Below are 24,260 nucleotides of genomic sequence, written 5' to 3'. Positions count from 1 at the left end.
ATTCACATAAGGAAGTAGTAACCAAAAACTTGGTCAAAGAGGGAGCTTTTGGGGTTTTCCATAAAGGAGGAAACAAAGAGGGATTTAGGATGGGAATTCCAGAAGTTAGAGCCCATGCAACTGAAGGCACAGCTGCCAATGCAAGGAGTCAAAATTGGAGGATCGCAGAGATCATGGATGATTTTAGAGTGAAGTACACCACTGCATGGACAAATTAAAGAGAAGAGAAAGTCAAAATGATATCGTAAGATTAAATCACTACATTCTTGATTATATCCAGCACTGATCAACACGGTGGCACAGTGGTTAGCACTGCTGCTTCACAATGGCAGGAATCCAAGTTCAGTTCCCAGTTTGTGTCACTGTCTGTGTGGAGTTTGTACGTTCTCCCCGTGTTTCCTCTGGGTGCTCTGGTTTCCTCCCGCAATCTGAAGGACGTGCTGATTAGTTACATTGGCCATGCTAAATTCTCTCTCAATGTAGCCGAACAGTCACCGGAGTGTGGTAACTAGGGAATTTTCACAGTAGCTTCATTGCAGTGTTGAAGTAAGTCCACTTGTGACACAAATAAATATATAAATAAATGATTATAGGTACTTTCTGTGCTTTGGGGGGGAAGCCGAAAAATCCGGCTGAGGCCAATGGACCTTTGCATGGTCCGTGTCCTGCCCAATATGACTCCCATGGCGGGCGGGATGGGAAAATTCCACCTGTAGACTTATTAAACCTGACCTGTGATGTATTTAGTGTGTGGATAAAATGAGTTAGTGTGCTTTCTGCTTTTGTGTGCTGTTTTGCTTCTCAGTTTCAGTCTACACTGCTGGCAAACCGCAATGTGAAACAACAAAGCCAATGTGTAAGTCTCTCCCAGCCAGTATACAGCCTCTCCTCAGACCTCAGCGCTGCCTCCTTGTCATGATACATGGAAACTCTCAGCCCCAGGCTAAAGCTTCAAAGGAATTTAGAGGAGAGTTTGGCTCCCAGGCATGCAGTTTTAAGGCTCCCTGTCATGTGGGCACACACTGGCATTATTAACCAAATTCTTAGCAGTGAAAAGCTTCACTGCCTTGTGGATACCTCTTGAAGGTTGAAGGTTAAGGGTGTAAACCATGACAAAACTCCGTAGTACAACTAAAGGTGGACTGATGTCTAAATATGTCATCTTTCCAGCAATTTCTGTAAGCAGGGGAGGATTTACAATTAAACACATCATACTCTAGCAGGCGACCCCAAATGCAGGCTCTTTGAATGATGTCTCCCACAGCAAATCAGGTACAGATATACATTGCAAACCTGCTCACAAATGAAAATCAATCATCATTCTCAGTCAAGCACAGATTAGAAAGAGAGATGTAACTGATCTGCTCACTGCAGTTCTGGGTTCTTGGTTCTGCGCAGGCACTGTGTGACAACACAGTGCCTTTAAGAGAGGCATCTATTTTTTGTGCAGAATGTGTTGTAGCAGTTTGTTTTTATTATCCGAGCCATTCTGTCTAGATCCAGAAGCACTGCATTATTACTGCAGCAACATAATTGATTTCAACTGATGCAATGTTTGTTTTGATCTGAATTAATGCAAGGTTCAGTTGTTTTGCGTTTTCCCCTGGGATATTTCAGAGTGGGGCTTGATTTGGTTAACAGCTAAACTTTCACAGAGAACTCAAGGCAGTCTGGTTTTTTTTTGGATCTTTATAGAGAGATCACTTTCACTGTATCTAAGAACAAAGAACAAAAACAGCCCGGGAAACAGGCCCTTCGGCCCAATGAGCCCGCGCCGCCATTTTAACACTACCAGTTCCCCCCTCCACCCATGACCCTTATCTATTGTTTATGGCAATCCACATTGAGGGAAACTAATTTAGGGACAATTTATTACTGCCAATCAGCCTAATAGCACATCTTTGGGGTGTGGGAGGAAACCGGAGAAAACCCACGCAAGCACGGGGAGAATGCGCAAACTCCCACAGACACTGGCCCAAATCCATGTGTCTGCACAGCAATCAGTGATAGTCGCTGAGCTGTCATCTTGCCCAGCATCTGGTCCAGTTTAAGCACACACTAACGACATGAAGCACTAGGCCAAACTCGAACATTCAAGAGCAGCCCAAGTACAGCCCATTGTGTGTATGCCCCTCGTTGGACAACAAGGCGGACCGACTTAAAACCTGTGAATTAAAAGAGAAAAACATTATTATCATACCACATCCTTTTATATTACCAGGGACACCCCAATGCTAATGAACCTTATTTAAAACAATCTCCTATATCCACCCATCTCCAACCCACTCATGTGCCTGTCTAAGTTACTCTTAAACAACTCTAGCGTGCTTGCCTCCACCACCTTACTTGGCAGAGCATTCCATACCCCCACTACCCTCTGTGTGAAAAACCTCCCTCTAATATCTGTGTTATACCTCTCCCCCTTCACCTTAAGCCCATGGCCCCTTGTCCTGTGTGTCTCTATCATAGGAAATAGCTTACCTCTGTTTACTCTATCTATACCCTTCATAATCTAATATACCTCAATTAGATGCCCCCTCAGTCGCCGTCTTTCAAGGGAAAAGAGCCCCAATTTCTTCAATCTTTCCTCATAACCCAGTCCTTCCATACCAGGCAACATCCTGGTAAACCTCCTCTGCACTCTCTCCAGAGTCTCCACGTCCTTTCGGTAGTAAGGCGACCAGAACTGGACACAGTACTCTAAATGCGGCCTAACCAACGTTCTATACAACTGCAACATTAGACTCCAGCTCTTATATTCTATACCCCTTCCTATAAATGCTAACATACCATAGGCTTTCTTCACAACCTTCTCCACTTGTACTGCCACCTTCAAAGACTTGTGCACTTGCACCCCCAGGTCTCGCTGCGATTCTATACTCCTTATGAGCTTACCCTTTATCATATAACTCCCCCCTACATTATTCCGGCCAAAATGCATCACCTCACATTTATCCGGATTAACCTCCATTTGTCATGTATCTGCCCAATATACCAGTCTATCAATATCCCGTTGCATTGCCAGACACTGCTCCTCACTGCCTGCCAATCCAGCCATCTTGGTGTGATCAGCAAATTTGCTGATCACACCACTTACTCCCTCTTCCAAGTCATTTATATACACTGCAAAGAGAAGAGGTCCCAGTACTGAGCCCTGCGGCACACCACTAGTGACAGACCTCCAGCTAGAAAAGGACCCTTCCACTACTACTCTCTGTCTCCTCTTTGCAAGCCAGTTCTCTACCCATTTAGATAACTGGCCATGTATCCCATGAGCCTTAATCTTTTCTACCAACCTACCATGAGGGACTTTGTCAAACGCCTTACTGAAATCCATATAGACGACATCAACGGCTCGTCCTTCGTCGACCGTTTCTGTCACCTCTTCAAAAAATTCTACCAGATTCGGCAGGCAAGACTTCCCCTTTACGAAGCCATGCTGCGTATCCTTAATCAGATTGCAACGCTCTAAGTGCTCATACATCCTATCCCTAAGCATCCTCTCCATAGTGATCTATATCTCTGTTTGAAGTGAAGACTGGGATCTGCTAAGAAATAAGCCTTTTCCTCTGAGACTCTACTGTTTGGGAGGTGGAGCTTTCTATGGAAGTTGCTGAGTGAGAATTAGAACACAGGTATCTATTTGGATCACTGTCCAGAAGTGTCAAAAGGCTGGAAATCTAGTATCTACAAAAGCATTCTTGGTTTCTGTGTTAACTGGTTCTAAAGAAGGGCTTCATGGGGGATACTGCTGAATTGGAACAATAGAGGTAGTTAGCTGTTAAGAATTATACTTTTTCAGGTTTATGCATTTTAATTGGTAAATTCTGTGTTCTTAAATAAAGTTTGTTTTGTTAAAAGCTGCCTGGTGGGTCACTTGAGTCATTGCTGGAGTGAAATGTCTTATGCTCACCCCAATGCCAAAACCAAATGTAAAAGTTTGGCTCTAGGCTAACTTCATAAAACACCCTGGAGTGATCTGGTCCTTAACACCTGGAGACATTCATCCATTCAGAACTACATTAGCCATGCTGAATATGTCTGTTCAGACAGAAGCATCAGAATGGAATCAAGCGGGGGGGGGGAAACCAAATCTGCAGTGGTTGATAGGAACTGTAGTTCTAACACAGTTAGCACTCAGCATTCGAGTGTCCAAATATTGGAAAGTGTAAGCAGGAGCGACTGCCACAAGGGGAGGGTTGGAATTGGAGGGGTGCATCTATAAACCCTGGTAGCATGAACCAGAATCAGAGCTGCTTAATCCCCTCTATTTCATCAACCCCATCACCCTTCCCTCAATTACTCGCCTCACTTCTTCCCCAATCATCCCTTCACCCCCTCTATCCCCCCCTCCCCCGTGCCAGTTTCCTAATTCCACTAAAATGCTGCTCTGGCATCTCCAACTGGAGCCAGGGAGGATAGGCTAGCTGTGAGGCCCAGGACAAGTGAGTAAGATGTTGGGGAGCAGAGCCGAGGTTGGGGAGGTAAAGGCTGACTGTTATCTGTATGTGCATGGGAGTGAGAGAGTGAGTGTGTATGTATATGTGAGTGAATGAGTGCGTGTGAGTGAGAGTGAGTGAGTATATGTTTATGTGAGAGTGAGTGTGTGCGTGTGTCTGTGTGTGTGCGCGCGTGCGCTTGGGAGTGAGAGAATGAGTGTGTGTGTGCATGTACATGTGTTGGAATAAGAGGGTGAGTGTTTGTGCTTGGGAGTGACAGAGTGAACAGGTTTGTATGTGTGTCAGTGAGAGTGTGTGTGTCTGTGTGTGTGCGCGCGCGTGTGTGTGTTGGGTGTGAGAGACTGACTATGTGCACGTGAGAGTGAGAGAGTGTGTCAGTGCGTGGGAGTGAAAAAGAGTGAGTGTATGTGGTTGGGGGGGCGGGTGGTGGGGGGGGCAAATGTAAGAGTGTGTGTGTCTGCGTCAATGTATTTTAAGCCTGCATTCCCTCAGAAAGAACAATCTATTCTGCTTTTCTTCTTTTGTATTATAACAAACAACTGTGAACCAAGGCAATAAGAACATAAGAAATAGGAGCAGGAGTAGGCCATCTAGCCCTTCGAGCCTGCCCTGCCATTCAATAAGATCAGTCACAATCTCTTTAGGCTTCTCAACCTAATAAATATTTTATAAGGTCAAGACTTGTGCCAGGTAAAGACAAATTCTCTAAGAATACAGAAGTTTCTTCAAACCCCAAAAGTTTTGTCAGTCACTTCATTTATTCTATTTGATGCACAACCACAAGCTATATATATTATGAAACAATGATATTCAGTCAGAAATTAGGGAGTGTTATCTTATTTGATAATTTGTTGAAGGTGCAAGTAACAATTTCTTCCTTACCAAACAATTTAGGAAGTAATGGATTTCATCAGTCATGATTAAGGATTTTATTTTAGTTTAGTTAGGGCATCATGATCGGTGCAGGCTTGGAGGGCTGTAGGGCCTCTTCCTGGGCTATTCTTTTCTTTATTCTTTGTTATTCCTGAGACGATATCCACTTCCATGTGGGAATGGCAGAATTTTGTAGCACAGGCGGTTACATGGCCTATCATTGTTATTGCACAGATCTTAGAAAGAACTATCCGTGGTTCCTTATTTCCCATGTCTATATTCTTTTTAGTTCAGATACGATACAGATGATAGATTCTATTCCTGTCATTGTTTCTGGTGGGACAACCTCTCAATTCATATGAATAATCATTGTATCTTCATATTTTATTTGGTTGAATAAATTATTGCTGCAGACAAGCTGCTACCTGCTGTAAGAATGGGTTCAATTTTCAGGTATAACAAGAGGTTCCAAGATGGAGACTGGGGATTGTTGATTGATGGAAATAAGTTATAGAGAAGAAAAATAAAGATATTTACATATATCATCAGAAAATCTTGTTATGTCATTTTCATAAATAAGAGTGTATTTGCTAAGCTGAAACTTAATGAAGATAAATTGGGAAAGCAGCATCAAAAACAAATATTTCACAAAGTATAAAACAATTTTAGATTGCATGTATAGGTGTCAGATATGGCTGATGTTAACTAATGCCATAATTGAATGCCGTAAGAAGTCTCACAATACCAGGTTAAAGTTCAACAGGTTTATTTGATATCACAAGCTTTCGGAGCACTGCTCCTTCATCAGGTGAGTGGCTCACCTGATGAAGAAGCAGCACTCCGAAAGTCCAAATAAACCTACTGGACTTTAACCTGGTGTTGTGAGACTTCTTACTATGCCCACTCCAGTCCAATGCTGACATTTCCTCATCATAATTGAATGCCAAAAATGCATTGGAAAGAACAACTGTTCAGGTTGCATTCCCAAGATAAAGCTTTACAAGTTCTATAAATTGCCAAAAAAAGTTCTTTGAAAGATGTAGCCTGGTGGCAAGGCAGGATATAGCTAAAATGTAAATACATTACGTTTTGATTTTTTACCGCTGAGGATGATACAGAGAGCAGAACAGATGCTTTAGATATTGGCTTCTTAAATGCAAACACAAGAATGGTCTTTGCTTGGTTTGAGGCACTGCAGGTCGATTAGGTTGCTAGAACTGACAACATTTAACTTTGAATGCTATAGAAAAAGGGGGAGGTACTATGCAAACTAATAACTTAGGTGACTAATAATTCTTGGAGATCTGGACTAGTTTGAATTAACAGGAGAAAGAGCTTCACACAGGAATGTTTGCAGACATTTGCCAAGCCTCGTTCATTGATATCTAGATAGGAAGGCAGGACCAAGAATAGGTCATTCCACCTTTGAGCTTATTATGCCATTATTCTGATCTATATCTTAACTCTATCTCCCTGCTTTTGTTCCATGTCTTGTGATTAAAACTCTACAATGCATGTGTTTAATAGATTCGAATAATGTAATTAAACTTGTATAGTAAATTTCTAGCTCTGCTTAAGACTAATGATTCATAATTCAATATAAAAAGTCACCAACACTAATATTTTGCACTTAGACGTTTGTGAACAAAAGTGATTAATACAACAAAACAAATTGGCAGAATATAGAGAAATTACATGACAAACACATTCTCTGCACATTAAAATTTTCCATTACATCACTGATGGGGGATGGGGAGGAAGAGTGTGGGTGGGGGAATGAAGGAAGGAAGGAGAGAGTGTGTGCAAAGGAGGAGGGGGGAAAAAGTTTCTGAGGGGTAGGAGAAGAGGGATGGGTTTGCGTGCAAGGGATGCGGGGCAAAGAAAGTTCCTGAGGAGTGGGCTTTGGCTTTAAGATCCCAGGATAGGGCTGCAGGCCCCAAAATGAAACTGAGCACAGGGCCCACCAACTGCAAATCCACCTCTGCCTGCACTGTAAATCCACCTCTGCCTGCAACCAAGCTGGTAGCAAACAAAATGCTTTGTGCTCCTTTGGGCTCAAGTAGAGAGGCTGAGGGGGAGACTAAGACATTAGGTAAGCCCGGGTCTCTACAAAATCTTTTCCTGGACTTGACTCGTGCCCTAGAAGGGACACTCCAATTCACTGAAGGGCACAAACACAACACAGAAGACAGCAGTTGTGAGTGATAAGCCCAACTTGATTGGTATAGAGAACCAGTGCTACTGGATATCTCCAACAGTGGGAGGGATTATCATATCCCACTAGTCAGCCACACCCACCTCAAGTTGGGCTACCCTCAACCAGTAAGGTGCTGACCCGCCATAGCCCATTGGCTGCTTCGAGCTTTGAGTCTCCACCACACCATGCGAACAAACAAAGAGAAAATTCCAAATTGTCAATGGGCAAATTGGAGTTTTTTCATTCTTCATCATAGGATATGGACATCGCTTGGTGTGCAAGCATTTTTGCTGATCCCTGAGGACATTTCAGAGTCAACCACATTGCTGTGGATCTGAAGTTACATGTAGTAGGCCAGACCAGCTAAGGATGACATACTTCCTGCCTGAAGAATATTAGTGAATCAGATGAGATTTTACAACAATCGACAAGATTTCATGATTATCAATTAACTTTTAATTCCAGGTTTTATTGAATTCAAATTTCACCATCTGCCATTGTGAGATTTGAACCTGGGTCCCCACAATACCACTGCCTTCCCTAAAAACATCAGGACTGTGCACAAGACTGACAAGACATCTTGCAGCTGGTCAATAACAGATGCAAAACAGCTATGATCGACAGAATTTGAACAGTGAGATCATTTCCCTTAAGGGACTGGACTTGCCAAGACCGGATCATTGAAAGTAAAACATTACATGTTCATCTGACAAGGGAAGAATTTAGAAGAAACAGATGAACAGGTGTCAGCTTTGCTACAAGGAATTCACTATTCTTTACGACAGAACCTCCCTTTCCCAATAAATGGTTCAGATTATGGCTCGTCATCTGCCTTTCAACTCAAACTAGGCCAGGTAACCCCATGATTATCCACACTTCAATGTTATGCTCCACTACAGAGCTGAAGAACCAGTTCTATAAGGAACTTGACACTGCCATCTGCAGAGACTAGTGGCACAGAAAATAAGGCATGGCCCTCCTGCCTCAGATATTATGGCCTGGGAAGAGTAAATAAGAATGGACAGAGACTGTTTGAGCTTTGCTGCTGCCATGATCTTTGTGTAACTAACACTTTCTTTTCCACAAGACATCCTGGAGACATCAAAGATCAGGGCACCAGTTAGGTACGATCATCACCAAATGTGAATCTCAGCACGTGCAGCTACCATAACACTGGCTGTGATACAGGTCACTTCCTGGAGTGCACTAGAGTGAGAATGCAACCCTTGAAGTTTGTTCATTCAAAGCAGAAACATTGTCCTTGTATCACTATCAGACATCCAGCCAACCGAGATAACAACCAACTCAACTGAAAATATGCTCTCCAACATTCGAACAGACAGCAGATATGAAATGGAACCTACTTCAATAAACCATCTACATGATGCTTGACCAGTCTGAAGCTAAACCACTGAGACGGAACCTGTCATTATAGCCAAGCAATGTGCTTTGATTAACTACAAGTGAAATCTGTATGACAAAACTCTGCATGCAGCTTAAAGTCCAACAGTCAGCGAGGCAGTGTGCCAATGACCACGAGTCACAACTCTGCCTAAATAACCAGAAGCCCTTTGACACACAAAAGGGCAACACGTCCATCAGCAATAAACAACACCATGGAAAACAAAGGTAGGGATGTCAAACAGTTGGGGAGATGCTGAAACATGTATTCTAAGAAGACAACTTCGCTGTCTCTGCTGGATACTGCACCAGGAACTGCATGATGCAGAGATTGTAACCCTGTACAAAAACAAGGGTGACTACAGTGACCGGAACAGATTTCCAGGCACCTTCCTGATGAGCACTGCAGATCCTGGCTGAATACATCTACCCTACATCCCACTGTGTTTTCAGAACTGGAAGATCTATCATGATCTTCTCAGTCTGGTAGTTGTAAGAGAAATGCCGCAAATATCAACATTCTTTGGCATCTTCTTTCCTTGCTCCTGTCAAATTCGTTCAAATCATCTACAGAGAGTGTTCGGCCTTTCTTGCCTAAGATCCAAGCCAAAGGTGTAGCCTAAAGTCTAAGTCTTCATCAGAAGTTGCTCGATACTAACAATGCCACACTAACATTCTGTATTGAGGGACACCTTCAGTGACAATGGACAGACACTTGCACTGTAAAAGAATTTGGTTTGACCATCAGCATTAGGAAGACAAATGAATAGGGGTGGCACGGTGGTTAGCACTGCTGCCTCACAGCACCAAGGACCTGTGACCGCTAGTCACAACTCTGCTCGAGTAACCAGAAGTTCTTTGACACACAAAAAGGCAATACGTCCATCAGCAATAAACAACTCCATGGTCTCGGGTCACTGTCTGTGTGGAGTCTGCATATTCTCTCTATGTTTGCATGGGTTTCCTCTGGATGCTCCGGTTTCCTCCCCCAGCCCAAAGATGTGTGGGTTAGGTTGATTGGCCATGCTAAATTGACCTTAGTGTCAGGGGATTAGCAGGGGTAAATGTATGCGGTGACCAGAATAGGACCTGGGTGAGATTGTGGTCAAGGCAGACTTGATGGACCGAATGGCCTCCTTCTGCATTGTAAGGATTCTATAATTGATATTGCCACACTGCCATGTAAGAGCAGTAGTTTCACATATCTCGGCTCCACAATTATCAGCAATTTGTCACTTGATGTTGAAATCAGTCCACACATCGAAAAGCTGCAGCTGTTATATCCAAGTAATGTGGAACAACAGCAATCTGACTAAGAACATCAAACAGTGAGTATGCCAAGCTTCTGTCCTCAGTACACATCTCTAGAGTGGTGAATCCTGGAAAATATATACTAGCCAAGAGAAAAGGCTGAATAATTTTCACCTCCCGATGTTTCTTTGGCACCTCTTGACAGAATGGGGTCACCAACTCAGAATTCTGGAGCATGCTAATTCCGAAAGAAATCACATAACACCAGCTTAAAGTCCAGCAAGTTTACTCGAAGCTATTAGAAGAAATAAACTTGTTGGACTTTAAGGTGGTGTTGTTGGATTTCTTTCTGTTTTACCCAGTCCAACATCGGCATCTCCACATCATGCTAATTACAGCAGCACACACTCATTACTACGCAAATGACTTAGTGTTGCATTGGCTCAGCCACATCCATCAGTTGAGGGCTGTGTACCCAAAGACTGCACAGTGAACTGACCACTGGGTCAAGACCTCCTGCATACCTATTCCTTTGCTGGAGAATCCCTGCAAGTGAGATATGAAGTCAAACGACATTGACACTGAAAACTGGGAGACAGTTGCTGTGGCTGTTAAAAGAACGGTTGCTTATCTTGTTAAAGAAACGCAGTTGACAGGCATTGTTTAATTAAAGGACTGATAACACATTTAAAGAGAAACAGCTGGGACATTGTACTGGTAGTTAGGGGGCAGTGATCTCTAATGCTGCATTTTGTGAATAAACCTACTAACAAGGAAAACATCTGTGCCCTGTTTCATACTTGGCCATCTGGCTGGGACCCATTGAACAATAAACTTTGGAGGCTGACTGTTTGAAAAGGCATTGCTGCTGGTAAGCAGAAAGGAAAAGCTCAACTGGCCAAGATGAGGACCTAGAGAAAACAGAGGCCAGTGAAGCTTGTGCCTTCTCACGCCACTGTCTTTATCAGAAGTGAATGCAGTAGAGCTAGCCATGACAGAGTGGAGCTCCATAGCCACTCCAGATGATACTTAACAGAGTTGACCACAATAATGCAAATAACCTTCCTGCTGCCACCATATTATACCTGACATGCTAATTGTAAATCTATGCTGCTTCTCTCAAATCAGGGAAGTGCTCAGTCACTCTGTCCTTATTTATAGATTCCAACAACCTCTCCATAACAAGTATTAGCTTAACGACTTGATAAATCTGGGTTTCTCTTATATATTAATGTTAGTGACATTTAGCCATTGATTCATTATTTGTTTCCCTGGAACATCTATTCTGAAGATCAACACAGAGTGATTGTTCAGTAAGTCTAACTGTTCACCAAGTCTGCCATTTCCTGGCTTATATTTGCAGCATTACCTGAGAGCATCCAGATTTTCATTACTCTTTGGGCTTGATTTTACCTTCAAGCTGTGCCCATTTCTGGGCGCAAAAACTTGGTAAAGTCAGATGGCTCTCTGGTGCTGGTGCTGCTGGTGGTGAGGGGTGGATAGAGGCAGGTCAGATGGCTCTCTGGTAGAGGGGAGGAGTCAGATGGCTTTTTGGTGGGGGCCAGGAGGGAGGCGGGTCAGATGGCTCCCTGGTAGAGGGGAGGAGTCAGATGGCTTTTTGGTGGGGGCCAGGAGGGAGGCGGGTCAGATGGCTCCCTGGTAGAGGGGAGGAGTCAGATGGCTTTTTGGTGGGGGCCAGGAGGGAGGCGGGTCAGATGGCTCCCTGGTTGGAGTGGTGGTGGTGGTGGTTGGGGGGTGGGGGGGTGGTGGGGGGGGAGAAGAAGAGTCCACTGCCACTTTGTATATGATCGGTGGAGGGGGGAAGGGGGCAGGGGCCCACAATCGGTCTGGATAGTGGGGAGTGGGGGATAAGGGTTATGTTATGGGGGCAGGACAATGTCTGTGAGGGCCGGGGGTGGCATTATCCAACCCAGGAGCAATGTGGTAGGGAAGCATTGTTCTTTTTTTTTAATCATGCATGCACAGTTGAACGCATCGATCAGAGCTACAGCATTTTGGGTGCAATAAGCCCCACCCACAGCTTTCTGCAGCGCAATTCAGAATCGCCATTGTTTTCTCAGAAGGGTGTATGGGGGCGCCAGAGAACAAGTCTAAAAGTCAGATCTGAAGCACTCCCAGTTACAAGTCCACCCAGCACTCAGAATCAAAATGGTAAAATCAGACCCTTTGTGTGAAGAAATATTTTCTGACATAATCCCTGAATGACCCAGCTCTAAGTGTCTGGTGATGCTCTCCTGGATTTCCTCAAAAGGAATAATAGGACAAAGCAAATTACTACAGCTGCTGGAATCAGAAACAGAAAATGCTGGAAAATCTCAGCATGTCTGATAACATCTGTGGCGAGAGAATGGACTTAACGTTTCAAGTCTGGTTGACTCTCTGTTAGAGGAATAATAGTGTCTCTATCTACCTTCTCAAATCTTTTGATCATTTTGAACAAGCCTATAAGATCACCCATTCATTTTCAAATCTTGAAGGAAAATAGTCCAAACTATGCAACATGGTTCCAGTTAATGAGTGAGGGTGTAAGAGTAAGGAAGTCAGAATGGGCCTATATTCTCTGAAGTTTAGAAGGATGTCAGATATTCTCAGTGAAATGTAGCGCATTCTGAGAAGTCTTGATAGGATAGATGCCAAGAGGCTGTTTCAACCGGAAAGAGAGTCTAGAACTCTGGGCAATAGTCTCAGGACTTGACCTGAGGACTGAGGTGAGGAGGAACATCTTCACTCAAAGGGTTGTGAATATTTGGAATTGCCAAACCCAGAAGACTGTTTCATTCAGAGTATATTCAAACTGAGAATTATAAATTTCTGGGCACCTAAGAAATTAAGTGATATGGTGAATAGTTCAGAAAGTGGGCTGTTGTAGAAGCTCTGCTACTGTTTGAACCTCTAGGTTGTAGTTCAGTAAAGGAGACATGAGTTCCACTTTTTCATAAGCTACCTTCATTTCTTTCAACCAACTCCACTTACAATTCTCCATCAACACCCAGTGCCATCAGTAATGGGCGGCACAGTAGCACAGTGGTTAGCACTGCTGTTTCACAGCTCCAGAGTCCTGGGTTCGATTCCCGGCTCGGGTCACTGTCTGTGTGGAGTTTGCACATTCTCCTCGTGTCTGCGTGCGTTTCCTCCAGGTACTCTGGTTTCCTCCCACAGTCCAAAGATGTGTGGGTTAGGTTGATTGGCCATGCTAAGAAATTGCCCCTTAGTGTCCAGGGATGCGTAGGTTAGAGGGATTAGTGGGTATAATATGTAGGGATACAGATTGTGTTTGGTGGAGACTCGATGGGCCGAAGGGCCCCTTTCTGCACTAAAGGGTTCTATGATTCTGTGATATCAGTGACTTCTATTGAATAATTGACATCAAATTAGGACTTAATTGGAAGGTCTGTTAACCCATTGTGAACAGCTATCATTCTACTCCTGCTCTCATTACTTACATTCTTTGCCCGGGTTTCATGCAATGATGCCATAATATTCACTACTCTGCATATAATGATGCAAACTGTTACAGAGAATGCCGATGAGTAGGCGTTTGTACATCATTTTGTTAACAAGTACATGTTGATGACGCAGACATCTATAATTTAATTAGGATCTACAAAAAAACTGTCGCTTTACTGCTAATGTCCTAATTCCACCTACACCTTGTTTCTGACCTTCATCTCAGAACAAAATACAGAAAGATTTCTAGTTCGTCACAGTTTATTACTTCAAAATAAATCATGAAAGTAGTATCAGAGGATGCAAATAGGATTGAATAAGCAATACATTTAGAAGGTTAGCATGAAAAAGTCATTACTGAAAGGATAATGGATATTTGTAATAATCTACCAAGAGAGGCATCTTGATTTAAAGTTCTTCAAAATACAATTAGATGTCAATTAGGAAGAGCTAATAAGAATTGTATTTAATATGCTGAAAGGGCTTTTCCAATTTCTCATTTTTCTTCATCTTCAAATTTTGACTGGCTATCCTATTCACTGGGGTCAGTACAGTTTTGTCAAGCAACTAATACTATATACAATTCAGGCCAATTTTGGCAATCTATTTAAACAGTCTCCCATGTTTACTGGCTACCCATTAATCTACTTCAGGAACAGTCGGCTGTCCAGCGACTAATCCTTATATATGTCCCTGTTGTTCCACACATTCTCTCTTGATGAATTACAATCCAGCTTCCAGCTTGAATTTTTTCATAATATTAATTCGTGGGATTTGGATGTGGCTAGCTAGACCAGCATTTATAGCACATTCCTTATTACCCTTGAGAAGGTGGCAGTGAGCTGCCTTTTTGAACTGAAGGCCATGTGTTGTAGGAATATCTTTTATAGTAAGGCACTTTTACCTTTTCTGTTCTTGGCAGCCCATTTTCCTATCTTATTTTGTAAGCTCATCAGCCTAGTGACATCTTCAAAGAAAACAGTGCATAAAATTTGTGCTTAATCAATTTGAATGAAGTTTACTCTCCAAAAATAGCTACTTATAGACTCATTTAAAAAGTTACTGCATAAATAAAACAAAATTTCTAATTCATTCTAAGACAAGATTTTTCAAAAGCACCTGAAGAATTATACAAAAGTTGAAGTGTGTATTCAGATCAGTATCAAAAGTTTAAATGAAATATTCACAACATATATACTAACTTTCTATTAATGAAGGATCATTAGTAAACAAAAAAAATGGTAGATTAGGAATGGTGGTTACAATAATTGTAGGAATACCCACAGGAAGGGAGGGAGTTCCAGGATCTTGACCCAGCGACAGTGAAGGAACAGTAATATATTTCCAAGTGAGGATGGAATTTGACTTGAGGGGAACTTGCAGGTAGTAGTGTTCCCATGCCTCTGCTGCCTTTGTCTTTCTAGGTGATAGAGGTCATAGATTGAAAGGTGCTGTTGAAGGAGACTCGGTAAGTTCCTGCCATGCATCTTATAGATGATACACATTGCTGCAACTGCGCATAGGTGGTTGAGGGATTGAATGTTTATTATGATGATGGGGTGCCAATCAAAAGCAGGCTGCTCTGGCCTGGATGGTGTTGAGCTACTTGTGTTTTTATTGGAGCTGCATTCATCCAGGCAAGTGGAAAATATTCCATCACACTCTGACTTGTGCCTTGTAGATGTAGAGAGGTTCTGGGGAGTCAGGAAGTTACTCCCCACAGAATTATAGTTTGACATGATCTTGTAGCCACAGTATTAATATGGCTAGTCCAGTTTCTGGTCAATGGTAACCCCCAAGATGTTAGTATTGGGGGATTCAACAATGGCAATGTTATTGAATGTCACAGAGAGATGGTTAGATTCTCTCTGGTTGGAAATGGTCATTGTCTGGCAATTGTATGGTGCAAATGTTACTTGCCACGTGTCAGCCCAAACCTGGATAATGTTCAGGTCTTGCTGCACATGAACATAGGCTACTTCAGTGTCTGAGGAGTCGTGAATGATGCTGCACATTGTGCAGTCATTGGCAAGAATCATGACTTCTGACCTTACGATGGAGGGAAGGTGATTGATCAAACAGTTAAAGATGGTTGGGCCTAGGACACTACCCTGAAGAATTTGAATAGAGCAATCTGAATTTTTCCATTCTTACCTTGTACCTCAGGGTGCCCCGTAACAGAGTACGAGCTGATTGGATCCCATATGACGCGGCGTATTTGAGGCTGTCTCTATTTGGTATACCCTCCAGGTTGAATCCTGGAAAGAAAAGCATCGGACTGGCATTGTCAAGAACAGCACCTCCAGCTGGGATATCAATAACCTGCAGAGTAAGCATATTGATACAACATAAAGCATAGAAGTACAAAGTTTATACTGACAAACATATGGATTTCCACATGAACACTCTGACCGAACTTTTACTGCAGAACGGAAATCTCTGTTGGCCACTGACAGGATTTCACAATCTCACCTGAACGAGGTCATAAAATCCCTTTGTCTTTTTACATAAGAACATAAGAAATAGGAGCAGGAGTAGGCCATCTAGCCCTTCGAGCCTGCCCCGCCATTCAATAAGATCATGGCTGATCTGTCGTGGCTCAGTTCCACATTCCCGCCCTCTCCCCATAACCCTTAATCCCCTCGCTTATCAAAAACCCATCAAACCGTGTCTTAAAAATATTTAGCGAGGCAGCCTCCACCACTTCAATGGGCAGAGAATTCCAGAGATTCACCATCCTTTGAGTGAAGAAGTTCCTCCTCAACTCCGTTCTAAACTGCCCCCGCTTTATCTTGAGGCTGTGCCCCCTAGTCCTACTGTCTTTTCTGAGCGGGAAGAGTCTCTCCACCTCTATCCTATCCATCCCATTCATCATCTTATATGTCTCAATGAGATCTCCCCTCATTCTTCTAAACTCTAACGAGTACAAGCCCAGTTTATTCAGCCTCTCCCCATAGCTCAAGCCCCTCAACTCTGGTATCAGCCTAGTAAACCTCCTCTGCACTCCCTCCAAGGCCAAAATACCCTTGCGCAAGTGCGGCGACCAAAACTGCACACAGTACTCCAGCTGCAGCCTCACTAATGCCCTATACAGCTGCAGCAAGACCTCCCTACTTTTATATTCAATCCCCCTCGCTATGAAGGCCAGCATCCCATTAGCCTTCCTGACCACCTGCTGCACCTGCAGGCTGGGTTTTTGCGACTCATGCACAAGGACCCCGAGGTCCCTCTGCACCATCGCCTGCTGCAGTTTTTCGCTAAAGCAGAAGAGAGCCAGTCGAAATTCACCTACCTGTTTACATTACATTCAGTGGGTCACCATTTCTTTGCTATGAAAGTACAGGGCCAAGAATTTCTTGGGTTGCTGTGCGTTACAGTTTCAGATTTCATTTATAATTTTGCTGGACATTTCAAACAAACAAAAAAGAATCAGAAAATAAGAGGTGGTTCACTCAACTAATACATGGGGTGGGGAGATTATCTTATAGGGAAAGATTGGACAGGCTGGGCCTGTATCCATTTGGACTTTAGAAAAATGAAAGGTGATCTTATTGAAACATGCAAGATATTGAAGGGACTTGATAGGGTGATTGCTGAAAGGATGTTTCCCTCCTGGGAGAGACTACAATTCAGGGACACAGTTTAAAAATAAAAGGTCTCCCATTTAAGATGGAGATGAGAAGAACTACTGTTTCTGAGGGTCATGAACATTTGGTACTCTCTTCTGCAGAGAGCAGTGGAGGCAGGGTTGATGAATATTTTTGGGGCAGAGGCTGATAGATTCTTGACCACCAAGGGAGTCAAAAGTTATCAGTACTAGACAGCACTGTGGAGTTGAGGCCACAATCAAATCAGCCCAGATCTTACTGAATGACGAAGTAGGCTCAAGATGGCGAATGGCCTACTCTGCTCCTAATTTGTTTGCTTGTTTAAAGCGAGTTTTAAAAATCATTCACAAGGTTACTACAGATCATGAGCAGGCAAACTGTTAGCCAATGTTCAACAATAGGTGCAACCCACACATACAATGTTAAATTACATAATGCCACTCCCTAACTCGAGATGTATATCATACTCAAACTCTCCCCATCATTTTAATTTATGGTCTATTTTCATTGAGGCTAATTGTTCCATTTTGAATAGAATTTTCCTGTAAGTGGACAACATGTACCCAACTATTTCAAAGACAACAATCTTACCAAAAAAAAGTTCAAGATTCCAAACGAGTGTGAAAATGGGAGAGAATCGCACCCATTTTTTGGGCAAGCTCCCAATCACAATCGTATGGCGCTTGGTTAAAAATAAAGGAGCCACAATGTGATTCTTGTCAGTAGGGGAGGCACGGAGCCTAATCTCACCAGGAAACTGGTTGCTGAGCTCAAGGTTGCACAGGTGCCCCGATCTCCCAGTACATAATGTACAAAGTGTACTAGAAAATTTGTCACTCCTCCACACCCCTCCAGATATTGCCCCCTCTCCCCAGCCAATTGCTGCCCCGGGCATCGATCCTCCCCCCCAACTCCCGGCCGATTGCCACCCCAATCACCCCCTCCAGTGCAGAGTTGCCTCCTTTCCTGCTCCTTGTCATGGCCCTTCCCTCTTCAGGCTCCACCTCCATCAGACCCCATGCCAATATGGCCCTGTCCTATATGGTCCCGCTGCTCAGTGGGCATGTTAGGGTATTTACTGGGCAGTGCCAGGGTTGTAGTCTGGCAGTACCAGGCTGGTATGGCTTAAGGGGTACTGCCTGGCCTGACCCCGCCACCAACCAGCCAGGGGGTTTCCATGACTTCCAGTCCCACTGGCAAGGCTATTACGTCTGACACCATTTGTGGGGACCACACGTGATCCTCGCCTATGGGGACTTTGACCCGTGAGGAGGTAAGTTCACGTGAGCCTGGACGATAGTGTCCGGGACTCACAGATTATATTTACATTAAATTTTGAATATTGGAAGTCGCAGAACAGTGATAGTTACATTGCGAGAGGTGGGAAACCAGACAGGAACTTGATTTTTCACTTCTCGTCCAATTTTACCGGCTCACCACCCCAATCGACTGGCATGATGAGCTGGTCAGATCACCCCCAATGTATACATATATTATAATCATGCTAAAAAACAATAAGGCATAGGAGCAGAAACAGGTCATTTGGCCCAACAAGTCTGCTCCTCCACTCAATGAGATCATGACTGATCTGATGTGATAATGCTCAACTCCACTTTCTCACCTTATCCCCATAACCCCTGATTCTCTTTTTCTGTTTGCTTGTGTTTTATCACATTTATGATACTGTGACCAAAATGGAGCTGTGTTTTGTCCGCATTTCCCTATGGTGACCTTTGTTCAAGACTTCCTGTGGGGGCATGTTCTACTTGTATAAATCATTGGCCAATGAGTAGGTCCTGATAGCTTGTTTAAACTCCAAGTTGGAAAACTCTGTATAAAATGACTGCCTTTCCTTTGGAAAAAAATTGTTACAGAAAAAGTGTGATGCCAGATCTTAAATGTTTGGTAACTGATAAGCTGCAAATACTATTAATGAGTTCTTTCTGATACTGTTCATGATCCTTTTTGCATTAATTGTTGAAAAGACACTGAAGTCAGGAAGATAAGACACAGTAAAAATAACTTAAAACTGAACAACATTTTACCTTTCCATCCTTCAAGTAGGTGGCTGGACGGATTGTATTTATCAGAGCTCCAAAGGGACTCCAGCTGAACTTGTACCCCAGGGGGTTATCTGAACATTCAGGGGCAGGGAGACCTCCGCAGAAAGAGACAAAGGACTCTACCTAAAAATGGGGGAAAAAACAGCAACATAAATCATGCTCCAACAAAACCAATGCACATTTCAGTTTTGAAACTGCTGCACTATAAAATGTGGCTTACTCCCAGTATAGATGACTTTCAATAAAATCTGTCTAATCACACATCTCGTCAAAGCAATTGTTTCCAACCTTTCAGCTCCACCCAATCTGAAGCAGTTCCCTGACCACAAATCTAACAATGCACATTGCAAGGGGCAATAAACGATGTTCCCATCAAATTTCTATTTTATTTCAGTGCCACTGCACATCTATTATTGTGCTCATTTAAAAGTCTCATCATATTTCCCTTTTCATAGAATCCTACAGTGCAGAAGGAGCCCATTCGGTCCATTGAACGTGCATCGGCTACAATCCCACCTAGGCCCTATCCCCATAACCTCATGCATATAGCAGAGCTAGTCCCCCTGACACTAAGGGGCAATTTTAGCATGGCCAATCCACCTAACCCTCACAGCTTGTATCTATATTTCCTTTTAGACCAGATCTTTATTTTTAAAAACAATTTTTGCTTGGATACTTAAGACTTATCAATGGAACTGGAATGTCAATTTTCTGGCTGAACTATTCCAAACATAAATGAGGAGACAATTTGTTGTGGAGACAACTTGCTCCGCAACGAATGATAGAGATACTAGCACTCACTGTTGCACCTTGCTCTTTTGCCTCATCAATACGTTTCATCGCCAGCATGTGGTCAATCCCTGGATCCAGACCAACCTCATTTAAGATAGTAATCCCAGCATCCAGTGCACTAAACAAGACAGAGTGGACAAGTGATGAGAAAAATGTCCAAAAATACATCATACTTTACTGAAAGTAATGCAGAAGGAGCTCACCAAAAACAAGCAAGCACTGAACAACATCTGGTCATTTATCGGTATGGCAAGAAGTTAACATGAGCCTTTCATTGCTATTTTTGTTACACTACAATGGCTGAATTTTCTTTTCCCAGATGAAGGTCAAAGGTGTCATCAATTGTAATCAATACTTGGGTTAATACACCATTCAGAGTTTTGTATAGGTTTCTAATTATTCTGTCGGTATCTAATTATTCTGTACTTTCGGTGGTGAGGGGGAATAATGGTGATACAAAAAGAAATGTTGCCCTGCAATGTTTGTTATGGTGCTATAAAAGTGCAGCAATATCCAGCACAGATGTTGCTTCCCACATGTAATCACTGTCCCGCAGTGCTGCTTTTCAAATTGGATATTTTTAATTGCATACAATTACAAATGATTTTCTTTAAGACAAATGCCCCACCTGAAATCTAGTTAGTATATTAGAAACTCAGGCAAACATGATTATGCAGAAGATTACACAGAAAGAGGGGAAGTGTGGGGGGTGGGAGGCATGGACTGAGGAGCAAGATGGATGAGGAGGAAGCCAAGACAGCTCTCTATGTGGGTTGTGAAGTGGAATTTCTGAGCTGAGTGTTAGTTAGGCTTTTGCATAAACCATTAATGTGCATGAAAGTCCATGTTTGGGTAATGAATTCAGATTTATTAATTGTTCATACTGTAATACATACACAACATAATACCAAGTCAGTATAAATTAGAGTGGAAATGTTAAGAAAACAAAGATAGTTTGAAAGAATCTATGATTTTGATTTGGTTTAATTTATTATTGTCACATGTATTAGTACACAGTGAAAAGTAGTGTTTCTTGCGTGCTATACAGACAAAGCACAGAGACGGAAACAGGAGCGTGCAGAATGTAATGTTACAGTCACAGCTAGGGTGTAGAGAAAGATCAACTTAATGCCATGTAGGTTCATTCAAAAGTCTATGACAGCAGGGAAGAAACTGTTCTTGAGTTGGTTGGTACGTGACTTCAGACATTTGTATCTTTTTCCTGATGGAAGAAGATGGAAGAAAGAATGTCTGGGCTGCGTGGAGTCCTTAATTATGTTGGCTGTTTTGCCCAGGAAGCGGGAAGTGTAGACAAAGTCCATGGATGGAAGACTGGTGTGCATGATGATTGGGCTATATTCATGACCTTTTGTAGTTTCTTGTGGTCTTGGGCAGATTAGGATCCATACCAAGCTGTGATACAACCAGAAAGAATGCCTTCTTTGGTGCATCTGTAAAAGTGAGTGAGAGTCGTAGCTGACATGCCAAATTTCCTAGTCTTCTGAGGAAGTGGAGGCATTGGTGGCCTTTCTTAACTATAGTGTCAGCATGGGGGACCAGGGTAGGTTGTTAGTGATCCGCAACCTAAAAACTTGAAGCTCTCGACCCTTTCTACCTCGTTCCTATTGATGTAGACAGGGCCATGTTCTCCACTATGTTTCCTGAAGTCAATGACAATCTCCTTCATTTTGTTGACATGGAGGGAGAGATTATTGTCCATCTATATTTGTATTGGTACACGTTAGAAAGAGTGCATAGTTTTAAGTGTGTTTAATTTCATGTTTCTGTGCCTGGAAGAATAAAACCTGCAATTAGATTCATGCTGATAAAAGGTGTTTGTACGTGTGGGGTTTGTTTCAATTCTAACTGTGATTCTATTGTGCTTACAGAGAATTATGGCATGAAGAGTAAATAGCCATAGCAGTGGTTTTTTTAGTAACTGTAGACCATTGTAAGATCGGAAAGCATTTAAGTTTTAGTTTTAGCTGGATATACTGCAATTGTAAACAGGACACTAGGAAGTGAATATCTCTCAACTCTATCTGGAGAAGCTGGACAGGACAAGAAGGTTGCAAAGATGCAAGGTTCCTAAAGTATCAGTTACTGTCCAGATAACCAAGGAATGTGGACAGAAAGGATGTCTTAAAATGACTGGAATTTGATGAAAGAGCAGTGCTCCAAAAGCCAGTGGTTTGTGCTACCAAATAAACCTGTTGGACTTTAACCTGGTATTATGAGACTTCTTATTGGAATTAAAAGAACAGAGACCAAGGGATTGGTCAGAAGAAATCAAGGAAGATTAAGGGTTCTGAGTTAAAGAGATAATTGCAGTAACGAGATTTAAAGTAGGGCAGCAGACTTCAGAGGTAAATCAGATGTCTGATGCCATTCTAATAAGAGCCTGGGAATTGAGAATTAAAGCAATTGTGAACAGTTTGTACAGCAGTCTAAACAAAGAAATCCTAAAGGGGTGGTGTAAATCCTGGACTGAATTTTCTGTTAAAACTTGAGCAGAAACTTTGTCTAAAAGTGTCATTTGGAAAACCTGGATTTGATTTTGGAATGTGAATCATTAAGGAAAAGCATTGTTATGACAGAAGATTTTATAGCATGTTTTTGGGAATGGAAACTCTCACGTGACAATCATCTGGGAGCAGATTCGAAGGAGAAATCCAGAACACTAACTTGGCTTCAGAGCGGAGTGTGTGTATTTGGCCACAATCATCTTGCATGCTTGAAAAGAACTTTATGGGTGGGAATTTATGGCCTCATTCAAGAAAGACCAGAAATTCTCAGAGGTCAATGGACATTTCTGCTGTCCACCACTCGCCCGCTCCAATTCCGGAACAAGCGAGGTGGTACAGTTCTGGTATATGTGTTAATGAGATTATTGTGCTTAAGACGTGCTTTGTGACCCATCTGTGTGTAATTGTTAAGCTAAGGGGGGGAGTATTGTATCACAATCCAATTATTTTATATTTAATAATTCGTTTTTTGCTGTTAAAATTAGTTAGTAGTCCTGTGACTCTGTTCCTCCACACTTTATTAAAAAGAAGCATAAGATGTGGTGGTTTGAGCCAGGATTCCATTCTGGAATTTTCCCCTCTGGTTGTAACACCAACTGGGATCTTAATAAAAGAGAAAGTAAAATTGCCCTATTGCACTTTTTAAGGATGTATTAGATACTGCACTTGTTACACTGTACCTAATAGCAAAATGAGAGGCACTAGCCAGATCTCAAAGTCAATGTTGAACTATATGCGCAAACTGGTTGAAACCCATTTATGAGATCTTCCATTATTCCTCCTCAATGAAGCAGATGTGAACCTGCATCACAGATCATCATTATTTCAATTAGTTTATTCACAGTTTTGTGAGCGATTGTTTAAAAGAAGTAAATCTATGAAATTTAGTGCAACCAAAACTAAAATATTAAGACAAGTTAAATTTGCATCGAACAGGAACCAAAATAAACACCAAAGTCTAGATTTATGTGCAGCCTGGACTTATCAATGATTACCCAATTACTAACGTATATGACAAATCTTCATATTTCACTCGGGTGTCAGGCTTTCAGATGCAGCGACCACTTGTTGCCATTTATGGGGAAAAATCAGCACTGCTTTTGGTTTTTACCCTACACAAATCGAATGTCACTGCACTTCCTGCTGGTGGGAATTTTTACTATGAATTGATTTGATTTGATTTATTATTGTCATACGTGAGAAGTATTGTTTCTTGCGTGCTCTGCAGACAGAGCATACTGTTCATTGATTATTATAAAACATCACAAAATGCTGTCCATTGCCTGCAACAACTTCCAGTCCCCTTGGGTAGCAGCCTCATGGTGCCTTGTGGCTTGGAGCCACAATGATCAGTGCTTGGGTGCAGTAGCCAGAGATGGAAAGGGATGAGAATGTCTGCACAGACTAGGGAAGAGAGGAGTGGGCAAGTGTGCCAGCTTGAATAAAGTGGTAGAGAAGGGTAAGAGGAAGATGGGGGTGGCATTTAGGATGGACTGGGGCAAGGCAGAATGCCTAAATGCCAGAATGAATGAGACAGCGCAGGGGGAATAGAGTACCAGAATCAACTGGAGAAGGGGAAGAGCACCAAATCTATTTGCAAAAACCCACAATTTCTCTGCAAG

General features: G+C 42.5%; 1 protein-coding gene across 4 annotated transcripts in view; it reads right to left on the bottom strand.

The window, feature by feature from the left end:
• The window catches only part of aass (aminoadipate-semialdehyde synthase), a 103,161-nt gene that overhangs the window by 17,877 nt on the left and 61,024 nt on the right, over window positions 1–24,260 (bottom strand). For all 4 annotated transcript variants that reach the window (XM_080190804.1, XM_080190803.1, XM_080190806.1 and 1 more), the window contains 3 exons: window positions 20,123–20,231; window positions 19,304–19,444; window positions 15,805–15,972 (listed from right to left, as the gene is read on the bottom strand). In XM_080190804.1, the coding sequence (XP_080046930.1) occupies window positions 15,805–15,972; window positions 19,304–19,444; window positions 20,123–20,231 (418 nt within the window). The remainder of the gene's footprint in view (window positions 1–15,804; window positions 15,973–19,303; window positions 19,445–20,122; window positions 20,232–24,260) is intronic.

Source organism: Carcharhinus amblyrhynchos, chromosome 6, assembly GCF_965287045.1.
Source record: "Carcharhinus amblyrhynchos chromosome 6, sCarAmb.v2.hapA, whole genome shotgun sequence".
In the NCBI taxonomy this organism is placed as follows: domain Eukaryota; kingdom Metazoa; phylum Chordata; class Chondrichthyes; order Carcharhiniformes; family Carcharhinidae; genus Carcharhinus; species Carcharhinus amblyrhynchos.
This window is presented reverse-complemented; position numbering and strand designations above follow the sequence as displayed.